The sequence below is a fragment of the Strix aluco genome, chromosome W (assembly GCF_031877795.1).
Source record: "Strix aluco isolate bStrAlu1 chromosome W, bStrAlu1.hap1, whole genome shotgun sequence".
Lineage (NCBI taxonomy): Eukaryota > Metazoa > Chordata > Aves > Strigiformes > Strigidae > Strix > Strix aluco.
This window is the reverse complement of record NC_133970.1, coordinates 2826215-2838525: the sequence shown is the minus strand read 5'-3', so window position 1 is coordinate 2838525 and position 12311 is coordinate 2826215. Positions and strand designations below refer to the sequence as shown.

At 48.2% G+C, this 12311-nt stretch overlaps 1 protein-coding gene across 3 annotated transcripts in view; it reads left to right on the top strand.

Annotated features, from left to right (window-relative positions):
* LOC141917801 (mitogen-activated protein kinase 4-like) overlaps window positions 1–11673 on the top strand; it is a 55987-nt gene extending 44314 nt beyond the window's left edge. For all 3 annotated transcript variants that reach the window (XM_074811336.1, XM_074811333.1, XM_074811335.1), the window contains 4 exons: window positions 2316–2477; window positions 5912–6113; window positions 9246–9929; window positions 10292–11673. In XM_074811336.1, coding sequence (XP_074667437.1) covers window positions 2316–2477; window positions 5912–6113; window positions 9246–9929; window positions 10292–10304 — 1061 coding nt within the window. In that variant the 3' untranslated portion in view covers window positions 10305–11673. The remainder of the gene's footprint in view (window positions 1–2315; window positions 2478–5911; window positions 6114–9245; window positions 9930–10291) is intronic.
* Window positions 11674–12311: the final 638 nt, after the last annotated feature.

Here is a 12311-nt window from a genome sequence, read left to right as displayed (position 1 = left end):
CCTGAAATTTTTATCATAATTTGGGAATTAACCTCTCTAACAAGGTGTTTGCTTCCCAATGGTCATTTTTAGTTTCTCCTGGAGCCATGCTGCGAACCTCTAGATGACCTGGATTGGTATTGGGAGGGTGTTCCTTTGTCTTCTTTGCTTTTCTTATTGCTTTATCTTCTTCTGAGGCTTTTCTCTGAGCGGATACGTGGTGTGAAGGTGACCAGCTGTGCTAATGGCAGTGTTGCTTTGCGGTTAAGTTCATTGCCGTGTCGTGGCTCGGACCTCTGCCATTTGGGGTGAAAGTGGCCACGACTGCATTGAACCAAACCTTGTTGGAGTGATGAGCCCATGATGGATGGAGACTCTTTCCCAACCTCAACGTTTGGACATACCCTTTGCCCAGCAGGGGTGTGTTTAGGGTCAGCTCCTTGAATGGGAGTCTGGAAACCTCACACAGACCCACAGGGAGCTCTAGACTGGGGGAGGACAGCCCCTGCAAGGTGGCAGGGACCTCCAAAGGGATTAAAAAAAAAAAAAAACAACAAAGAGGAGCGGCTGAGGGAACTGGGGGGGTTTAGTGTGGAGAAGAGGAGGCTGAGGGGAGACCTCATGGCCCTCTCCAACTCCCTGAAAGGAGGGTGCAGAGAGGGGGGATGAGTCTCTTGAGCCAAGGAACATGCACCAGGACAAGAGGGAATGGCCTCAAGCTGTGCCAGGGCAGGGTCAGACTGGCTCTTAGGAAGGATTTCTTTGCAGAAGGGGTTGTTGGGCGTTGGAATGGGCTGCCCAGGGCAGGGGGGGAGTCCCCATCCCTGGAGGGGTTGAAGAGTCGGGTTGACCCAGCGCTGAGGGATCTGGTGGAGTTGGGAACGGTCAGGGTGAGGTTCATGGTTGGACTGGAGGAGCTTCAAGGTCTTTTCCAACCTAGATTGTGATTCTGTGATTCTGTGAGGGCGTGAAGCCAGCAGTGGTCTCCACCATCCCCCTACGAGTTGACTTCGCCACCCTCCCTCCCATAAATGAGGTTCACTCTTCTTGCCGTGGATCAGCTGGGTGCTGCTTGCCAGTGGAGCAGCCAGAATTCCATGACTTGGACAGCAGGGACTTGGTAGCCCAAAAATCCCCATTGGTTTGTCTGCCCCAGCCAGCTCATTGTCTTAATGGATAGTCCTGCCTCTAATGACAGAATATTTATAACCAGTGCTTCTGGCAGACAGAAAATCAATAGCACAACTCGGTATTTCTGCCAGTCTCCTTCTCTGTACATGTAGGAAGCTGGAAATCAGCCATGGAGCTCTTGGTCACATCCAATAGTGCACTAAAGAATGAGATTAATGTTCATTAATGAGGCGGTTGGCTCCGCTCCACTGACGCTTCTCTCTTCTCACTGACAGGTAGCCAGTCCTGAGCTGGGGCTTAGGGATGAGTAGATAAATATGGCCTGAAGGAAAAGGATTAAAAATATATGATTGCTCGTAGTGGTTGTGAGTGTCACCATCAGAGCCTTGACTTGATGCCCACCAAGCCAGCTTGGTGCCCAGCCTTTCCCATCGGGCGAACGCAGAGTTTGAGCACTTGCATTCATTTAAAGCTGAAGCTTTGGAACCCTTGGAGCTGGGTTCAAGATCTTCTTGTTATCGTTGGCCTTGTGGCAGAGCTTTTTGTCACCGCTGCACAGGGGGAGCTTTGCTTCTCGGCACAGCGTGGGGCAGGGACACGTGGTGACGGCATCGGGCACTGCCCTGCCCGGCTGCAGCCACGTGAGCTGGGATGTTTCTTTTGGGGTTGTGAATAAACCCAGCTTTAAGTGTTGCTTAAAGAGAGCTGTTGGTTTTGGGACCGTTAGAGCTGATATTCATCACCTTCCATCACGCAGGATGGAGCCCACCGATGGGTAATAACCCCCACCTCCATAATTTCAGCTGGGTGCAGTTTCTGCTCACCCTGACAGCCTCAGGGTGATATCCCAGGAGGACAAATCATCTAGATTAACTCTTTTCACCCTTAAAATGAAGTGACCCAACTGGGAGTCCCACTGACATGAGCGGCAGAGGGAGGGATGGGGGCTTGGGGGGCTGCCCAGCCTGTGTGGGTGCAGGTGGAGGCACCTCACCTTCAGCTCTGCCTCGGACACGCCGGAGCGGTCACTCCGTGTGCTGCTGTGCTCATTTCAGAGGGGTGGCTGATAATACTACCCCCACCCCGATTTAACTGAGTTAAATTTTACTAAATTTAACTTAGTTTATAAAAAGGGGGATTGGGGGTGGTGGGGGCTCCACCCAGGGCATGGATCTCATCTCGTTGCCTGTTTTCTGCCCGTTTAGGGGGTCACGAGCTGGAACAGATGCAACTTATTCTGGAGACAATCCCCGTTATCCACGAGGAAGACAAAGAGGAGCTGCTCAAAGTGATGCCCACCTTCATCAACAGCACCTGGGAAGTGAGGAAACCGCTGCGCAAGCTGCTCCCCGAAGTGGACAGCGAAGGTACCGTAGTGCCCGTCGGCTTCGTCAACGTCCTTCTCCTGGAACATCCCTCAGCTGCCGTGTTCTCACGCCTATTTTCCCCCGGGGGGTCTCAGGAATTAGCCTCTAAAGCCAAGTGCACGAATGCTGGTGAAGGGGATTCAGATATCTGGGGGTTTGCACTGTGTGGTCCCATCGGTAGCTCACGTGGCACCACCCGGAGTGGGAGCCCAGAGAATCTCAACAGTTCTGTGATCCCCTCGGGTTAAATTAAGGTGAAACGACACCAAACGACCGGTTAAAGTGTTTTATTTGAGGTAGAAAATAATTTAAACTTGGAAAAGGATAATAAGCAATGGGGTCTCTTATAAATCTATAAGAAAGAAAAGAGAGGAAAGGAGAGAAAAAGGAAGAAGAGAAAGAGTCAAAGATCTGGATCACCACCCCTGGATCCAGCGTTGTCTCAGGTTGGGTAATCCCGGGTGGTGGGTGCACACCCAGCAAAGTTTCTGTCCCCTTTTAAGTTCATTTTATCAGCTGATCTGCATATTAGACAAGGAGGGGCAGGGATTCCACCAACTCATTTGCATGAAAGACAAGGAAAAAGGTGGAGCAGGGCTTCCAATTGAGTTGGTGGTTGTACTCACCCTGCCCACCTTTGGTCTTTCCTCTGTTCCCAAAGATTTTTGCTGACTTCATGCTTCTTATCAGTCATCCCAGAAATGCTCACCTCTTACCAGTTCTTGTTACCTCTTCAGTGGCGAAGGGGCGAAGTCATTAGCAAGGCCTGCATGGTGTCTGGCTTGCACAGCAGAGCCACAAAGTATTGAGCTTAAACAACAGAGCCAGTGATTCGCGGTCCTTGTGCTTGAGGGAATCATTTGGTTTCACTCAGTCCAGTTTTCCCCCCTTTGAGGTTTATCTCAGGAGTCTGTCGATGCAACCACAAGGGAGTGGGGGGTGCATCCTTCCATACACTCCCTCTTCCTTGGGTGACCTTCCTTAGACTAATCCAAAGGCCACAGCTGGTCCTTGAGGTTTTCTGTGTCGATGAATGTTTGAGGGATCAATTCCTTCAGTTCCTTACAAGCTCATACAGAAATAAGGGTGAAATAATCTTCCAAGAATATTCCAAGACACTTTCAAGGTGCATCCCTGCCTTCCTGTGCCTCTTCTTGAGCTGGAAGTGAGAGTTCAGCCCAGAGGTTATTTTCGAGCCTTTTTATTTTCTTTATTTCTTTTTAATTTTCTTTATTTTCATTTATTTTCTTGCTGTGCTTTTTGCATGAACGCAATTGTATAGTACAACAAAATCAGTGCTTTTACTTCACAAATATCTGAACGCTGTGAGATGGTCGCTACAGGCAGAAACGTTGTCCAAGTGCTCTGAGGCTTGGACATTGCTCACATCGGGCTGTCACAGCTTGAATTCCACTTCAGCCACTTCCCTTCTTTGGCTTAAAAAAAAAAAATCAGCAGTGTGTTGTTGCGAGGGGGCTGCAAACCACAGGCTTTTGGACCTGAACTGCCCAGAGCCGCTCTATAGGCAGTGAGAGCTTGCAGGGCAGCAGCCAGAGCTGAGCGGCGTGGACCAGGGCACATCAGCTCTTCTGAGCTCCTTCCAAGGCTTAAACCAGGCTGGTGGGCCTGGCCTTTGGGAAGACATCAAGACTGAGCCCGGCTTTATGTTCGCTGGTGTAAATCTTTGTTATAAAACATCCACTACGTGGGCTTGGCAGTGCGATACCCGTCAGCCTGGGTTACCCAGGGACTACGTCAGTCTCTGGCAAGCAGGAATGGATTTATTCCCTGTTGATACTGTGGGAAGAAAGGTCACCTGCACCCCTCACATAATTCATCGACATTTTCCTGCTGCTCTGACCCATAATATATCATAATATATAACTCGTAATACATCCTTCCACCATGCTTCTTGCCCATAGTCAGTGACCTTATGAAGCTATTGATTCCTTCCTACTTAATTGGTCCAAGCAACGAAATAATCTCGCGGGAGACAATTGGATATTGGTTAATGTTTAAGCACTGAGGCAATAGGTATGGCCCGCCCTTTCTGCTGAGTGATTTTTGCCCCTAAAGATTTTGTTCCATTCACACAATTACATCTTTCATGGGGATATTTCTGAAGGTATGATGCGAACGTTGTAACTGAAGAAAGGCATATTCCTATTTGTATTATTTAATCTCTAAGGGATTCTTCCACGCACCAAGAATCAACTGAATAAGCAACATTTTCAATGACAGGATTTGGTCTTTTCACATAACCTCAGTAAAAAGAATCATCAAAGAAATCGCAACAATCCCTCTACGTTTAAATTTAATTCTAATCACTTTATTTGCACTTAATTTCCTCCTTTGTCATTGTAGAAAGAGTTCACGCACCACAGCCTCTCTAAAATAATTTTAGGCACTCGGAATTCTTTAAATATTAACGGGTAAAATTATTTCATTGTGTTGGTCACGATGAAAAATTTAAAAACTGCACTTTAAATCTAATCCCGCTTAGTTGCGCGTGAAGATGTGAAATCAGTTATCTGAAACACAAAGTGCTGGTCGAAGGGATCTGAGAGCGTGGAATCAAATCCCGACACTGTCCAAAGGTCTTTTTGGGGGTACGAGCTTAGTGTCCGGCCAGGGATCGCAGCACTGGGTATAACACGTATACGCTGCTGCGGGGAGAGGGTGATGCTCTCGCCGTCAGTTCTCCTGCTGTGCGAGATGATGCGACACCTGCGGGCTGCAGGATTGCTCTGCTGCAAGCACACAGCTCCCGGGGCGGGGGGGTAAGATGGATGCAGCAAGGACACAAAGTGCCCGTTTTAGGTGCAAACGGGATGTGACCTTTAATTCATTCCTCACTTTGACAGGATTTGTGATGGGGGATTTGTGATGGGGGCACTGAATGGCTCGAGCGTGTCCAGAGAAGGGCAACGGAGCTGGTGCAGGGTCTGGAGCACAGGTGTGATGGGGAGCGGCTGAGGGAACTGGGGGGGTTTAGTGTGGAGAAGAGGAGGCTGAGGGGAGACCTCATGGCCCTCTACAACTCCCTGAAAGGAGGGTGCAGAGAAGGGGGATGAGTCTCTTGAGCCAAGGAACCAGCGCCAGGCCAAGAGGGAATGGCCTCAAGCTGCGCCAGGGCAGGGTCAGACTGGCTCTTAGGAAGGATTTCTTTGCAGAAGGGGCTGTTGGGCGTTGGAATGGGCTGCCCAGGGCAGGGGGGGAGTCCCCATCCCTGGAGGGGTTGAAGAGTCGGGTTGACCCAGCGCTGAGGGATCTGGTGGAGTTGGGAACGGTCAGTGTGAGGTTCATGGTTGGGCTGGAGGAGCTTCAAGGGCTTTTCCAACCCAGATGATTCTGTGGTTCACGAAGCTCATCCTGGAAAGGAAGCTGGTATTGCTTTTGAGGAATTAATGAGCTTGTTTCTCTCTGCTTCACAGCTATTGATTTTCTAGAGAAAATACTGACATTTAACCCTATGGATCGATTAACGGCTGAGATGGGTCTGCAGCATCCTTACATGAGTCCCTATTCCTGCCCCGAGGATGAACCGGTGTCTCAGCATCCGTTCCGGATTGAGGATGAGATTGATGATATTTTACTGATGGAAGCCAATCAGAGCCAGATGTCTAACTGGGACAGGTACGGTACCCGAGGCTGGGCCAGAGACCAGCTACGGCTTAAATTCTTTAGGCAGAGCTTGACTGCTGAGTCTCTGACCTGCTCGTGATTGGGTTCAGTCACACATGTTCCAGACCCACAAAACACACCTGCTTTTCCTTTTTTATGCCATATTGTAATTCTAGCCCAAGCTGGCACCTTGCTGAAACCAACGAGAGGTTCATCATTGTTTTCCACAGGGAGTAGATGTTGAGTCTGCACGTTCCAGTTACCAAGTATCTTTCTGCTCTTGGTTTTATTCACAGCCTATATTGTCTTCAGCTGAGTTACATCTATTTAAGTGACGCTACAGTTCTTCCTTCTGTCCCTATAATACAAGTTATAAAATAATGTAATTCTTGTACCTTTTAGGGCCTGGGCCTGATTTGGAGCTCTATATTTATCACTTCTCAAGGTGCATAAGCCCCAGAGGTAACAGATCTAGGGTCTTTAAAAAATCCATAATTATGTTGACTTTTAAATGGGTTGCTGAAAGCCATAGAGGAAGTTTAGAGCAGATCAAAGCCTTGAGCTGAGGTCTCATGTCCTAGAGGATCACCCCAGTGAGGAGGCATCTGGAAGGCCAGTCCCAGTACCGGAGCAGATAGGACGAAATAAGTAGATAAGAATTAACTAGGTTCACTTTTCTATAGAGCTCCTTCTAGCTGAGCAGGGTGAGCTGGCTGAGGATATCTGCAACATTGTCCCTCGCTGCATAGCAGTTAAATCCCCTCGCCTTCTTATCTGCTATATTTCACCAGCATTGAAAAAATAATCTAAAGAAATCCCTCCTCTTCACTACTATTAAACTCTTGGGTGAACAAGTAGCAGGGTGGAGCCTAGGTGGGACAACAAGGTGAATTAGGTAAAGAGGAAAGCTGGAGGCTTTTCTCAGGATATTTATCTTCAGTGTATCCCTGCTGGTTAAAGTCCCCAAAGCAGCAAATCAGTTGCTGGAGGTCACCTTGTCACCCTTTGATCTCATGGCTTTTACATTTCTTGGTGTGACACAAGAGGTGGGACCTAGACTCTCGGTCCTGCTGCCCAGCTGGGGACATTTGCAATAGGGCTGTAAATTTTGCAACACAAACCGAGTGTTTTAGAGACAGGAAATGATTTTGTCTGGGTGTTGTGGGACACCTGAAGAGCATTTCATTGCTGGGTGTTGCATTTAAGGTAATAATTTGGTAAGAGATGAATCCCCTTGCATTCTAGCCAGTCCTCATAGATTACAGAATCCCAGAATCATCTGGGTTGGAAAAGCCCTTGAAGCTCCTCCAGTCCAACCATGAACCTCACACTGACCGTTCCCAACTCCACCACATCCCTCAGCGCTGGGTCAACCCGACTCTTCAACCCCTCCAGGGATGGGGACTCCCCCCCTGCCCTGGGCAGCCCATTCCAACGCCCAACAACCCCTTCTGCAAAGAAATCCTTCCTAAGAGCCAGTCTGACCCTGCCCTGGCGCAGCTTGAGGCCATTCCCTCTTGGCCTGGCGCTGGTTCCTTGGCTCAAGAGACTCATCCCCCCTCTCTGCACCCCCCTTTCAGGGAGTTGTAGAGGGCCATGAGGTCTCCCCTCAGCCTCCTCTTCTCCACACTAAACCCCCCCAGTTCCCTCAGCTGCTCCTCATAAGACATGTCCTCCAAACTCTCCACCCCTTCAGATTAGAGGGGCTGGGGGTGGTTGGACTTATCTTTTAAGAGTTATGCCAATTATGGCCGTGACTATAGGCCTGACACCAGATGCACAAACAGTCCATGTGCTGTAGATCTGGTTGCATTCAAGAGAAGCAATCAGGGTCATGAATAATACGGTTTATTCTTATGCAACATCTACAGATTCTTTGAGATTGCCTACGATAAATGCACAAACTGCAGGTTGGCTCTATAGCTCTACACAGAAAAAAAAATTGCAATCACACACACTTAATTGCCGGGTAATCTCTTGGCGTAGCCAAAGGCCCAAATCTTACCAAAAGGTGTCCCTTGTTGGGGGGAGGAGCACAAACCCATCGATCTGTCCCTCCAATTTGGTATCAGATTATCATCCCTCCAAGTTAAATACAAACTCAGGGTAGTATTTATCTAAGTGTTTATGTGTGAGAGGGTGGGACTGTGGTCAAGCCATTGTTTCTTGAGTAATGACACAGCACATTGCTCGGTGCAAGGTGTGTGCTGGTTTTGTGGGAGAAGAGGAAGAGTGAGAGATAAGGTCCGCAGAGTTGTGCAAAACAGTTTTTGAGAGAAGGGGAAGAGCAGGAGATAAATCTGCGTAGTTGTGTCAAATGTTCCTTGAGAAAAGGGGAAGAACGGGACCACGCGGCCTCCACCTCACTTCGCCTTCCTCCTTGGTGCCACGGCAACACAAATCACTGGATCTTCATCCCGTTCTGTGTTTGTTCTGGGCACCACGTGTTAAGGAAACAGGTGTTTTGCAGATTTTTTGTCGTTTTGCTTTTCCCACACTTCCAATACTGGGACATATCCCAATACCTGGGGTAACACAGCTTTTAAAGGCAGCTTGGTTAGGAGGCAGTAAATTAGATGTCACTTTGACAACCATGGCTAAAAATGGGTGTTGTTGGGGTAATTGCAATCAAGGGAGTTCAACTGGCTTGAGAAACTGTTACTTACCAAGGTGACCCTTCAGGGATGCTCTTGGTCCACGACATGAGAGTAAACTAGTGCTGTCCCATCTCAGTGGGGATTTAAACTCATCTTTTTTTACTTTTATGGCGACAAACAAGGAGCGCTCACACTGCGGGTGCTTGTCTGTGGGCTGAAGGACAGTTTGATTATTAATAGTATTAATCACATTTTAAACCCAAGTGGAGGGAAGGTGATGAAGGGCTAAATAAAGGGGCCAGTTGGTTTGGTTGTTGGGTTTTTATTCCCACTACCGGTCCTTTCTGACTCTTGATAAATTACTCACTCCCCCTGCCTTTTTTAACACACACAAAAAAGGTCCCTAATAGGAATAAGAACATAAAGATCTGTAGGTAAGCGGCATATTAGCAAGAAAAAGGTAAAAATAGCAGCAGCAGCGTGTGTATGTGTTTGAGCACCGCTGTTTGTAACGAAGCCATGTCTAATAGCAGCGTGTCTTTCACAGGTATCACGTGAGCCTCTCCTCCGATTTGGAATGGAGACACGATAAATATCACGACATGGATGAGGTTCAGCGGGATCCCCGGGCGGGGTCAGAATCCATCGCTGAAGAAGCACAAGTTGATCCACGGAAATACTCCCAGAGCAGCTCGGAGAGGTTCTTGGAGCTCTCCCACTCATCCATGGACCGAGTATTTGATGCCGATTGTGGGAAATCATGTGATTACAAAGTGGGGTCACCTTCCTACTTGGACAAATTGCTGTGGAGAGACAATAAGCCCCATCATTACTCAGAGCCCAAGCTGATTTTAGATTTATCCCACTGGAAAAGAGCAACCATAGCACCCGCAGCTGAGCTCTCTCTGGAAGAAGAACCATCCAACCTCTTTCTGGAGATTGCTCAGTGGGTGAAGAGCACGCAGGTGGGTCTCGAGTGTGCCAGTCCTCTTCCGGAGATTCAGGAACGGAGCCTGCCATCTTCTCCTCACCATCTCCACAAAGAACCCACGGAGGTGAACACTGAAACAGACCCTGAGTTTGACTTGGATGTCTTCATCTCCAGGGCACTGAAACTTTGCACAAAACCCGAGGATCTTCCAGACAACAAGCTCAGTGACATCAACGGGGCCTGCATATCTGAGCACCCCAGTGAGATTGTACAAACAGAGGTGTACCAGAAAGAGCGATGGTGAGGAACCCAGACCCGGGAAACCCCGCTGTATCTCCCTGTTCCTCTCTCTGATGGTGTGGCCATTGCCCGGGGCCAAGTGGCTTCTGTCTGTCATTGAGCATCTGTTTTTTATGCTATACCGAATGCCTTTTTCTGAAAAGGCAAGCACAAACCACATGCCCCTTTTGATGCCTTAGAAATACCTTTAAGGGAATCAAGAGGTGTGAATGAAATACTGAGTTTCTTATACTGCCTTAACACTCTTGCCTTGCAATCTCTGGGACCTGTTTGAAACTTAAATGTACGAGGGAAAGTTGACAGTACATGGTAAGTTTACAAACAGAAGTCAAATCAACTTCTTTTCCTTTCTTTTTCTATAGCATCTTAAAATGACGAGGACAAAATCAGCATTTTCATTATGGTCAGATACCCTCCTGGTTTGACGGGTTCCCAAAACGCCAAACTTTGAGCTCCTCTGAGGCACCTGTGTGAGTACAGGCGGTACGGAGTCAGCAGAGAATGGAACTAGAGGTAGAGTTTGGCCATCAGACAGAAAAGAACTCTTCAAGAATGTTAATGGGGCAAGAATTCGACCTACAAAATACGGGCCACTTGGGATTTTGTTTTATTTTTTCTGATTGGAAGACAAAATTTGTGCTAAGCGCATTCTTGTTTGGTTCCTTGCGCGTAAATTCTCCCTCCTGTTGCACGGGGTAGACCGGAGCTCTCCAAGGGCTTAGGAGGCCCCGCATGATGCGTTTCAGTGGAAGAACCCGGTGCTGCGGGTCCTGTCTGAGGCCCAGCAGATCAGCAAATTCTGTCGAGAGCTAGAAACAGGGTGTCTCACGGTGTGATGCTGCCTGGCACCACCAGCTACGCAGACTCAGCAAGGGCACCCACCTTTGCTAATTAAAAAAGGAATGAAATGCTACTATTTTACCTTCTGACAAAGATGCTGTGAAGAAAACAGCAGTTGCTGTGGCGTTAGACACGTAACTGGCCACTCTGCTTCTTTGGAAGATGCTGGTGTCAGCAGGCAACTGAGCGCGGTTTGTAAATAGACACGAACACAACTGATCTACTGTAACTTCTGTTTTCATCCACACTTCTGAGCACCTTAATAATTAATCAGCTAACAAGAGTTTGTATATGGGAGAAATGTTCTATACTTATATTTAATCCAACTCGGCAGTTTTTTAAATGGAAAATCTGTAAATAGTGTCATAAAAGCCAGTCTCTGCTTTCCTTGCCGTCGTGTCACTGTGCTCTCCAGCACGGTGGCACTACTATAATTTGTAAAAGAGAAACTACTGTACTTAGTAACTCCAAGGTCCGTATTTAACTATTGTTCCTGTATGAATTATTTCTCCCCTCTTAACAAGCAATCTACTAAATGTTCTGAGACGTGAAGAAAACTCATGTGAGACTCGGATGGTAACTAACAGCAGCATTTACTGTATTAACCCTGGTTTCTGTTCTCGGTGGGATTAGGTACAGGTTTAGCTGTAGGAGAGCTTGTGCTAGGCCAAAAACTTGTTCTTATTGTGAAGATCTCTCTTTGGCTGATGGAAATGCCGTTACTCCAGCTGATTAGTGGTATAGGCTGCCGGCTGCGGGGATGGGATGGGAGTCCTGGGGCAGGGGGGGAGAAGGCATCTGGAAGGCAAAGCTGTTGAAGGAGGCATCTGGAAGGCAAAGCCATTGGAGGAGACATCTGGAAGGCAAAGCCATTGGAGGAGACATCTGGAAGGCAAAGCCATTGGAGGAGGCATCTGGAAGGCAAAGCCATTGGAGGAGGCATCTGGAAGGCAAAGCCGTTGGAGAAGGGATCATCTGGAAGGCAAAGCCGTTGGAGAAGGGATCATCTGGAAGGCAAAGCCATTGGAGAAGAGATCATCTGGAAGGCAAAGCTGTTGGAGAAGGGATCATCTGGAAGGCAAAGCCATTGGAGGAGGCATCTGGAAGGCAAAGCCATTGGAGAAGAGATCATCTGGAAGGCAAAGCCATTGGAGAAGAGATCATCTGGAAGGCAAAGCTGTTGGAGAAGGGATCATCTGGAAGGCAAAGCCATTGGAGAAGAGATCATCTGGAAGGCAAAGCCATTGGAGAAGAGATCATCTGGAAGGCAAAGCTGTTGGAGAAGGGATCATCTGGAAGGCAAAGCCATTGGAGAAGAGATCATCTGGAAGGCAAAGCCATTGGAGAAGGGATCATCTGGAAGGCAAAGCTGTTGGAGAAGGGATCATCTGGAAGGCAAAGCCATTGGAGAAGGCATCTGGAAGGCAAAGCCATTGGAGAAGGGATCATCTGGAAGGCAAAGCTGTTGGAGAAGAGATCATCTGGAAGGCAAAGCCATTGGAGAAGAGATCATCTGGAAGGCAAAGCTGTTGGAGAAGGGAT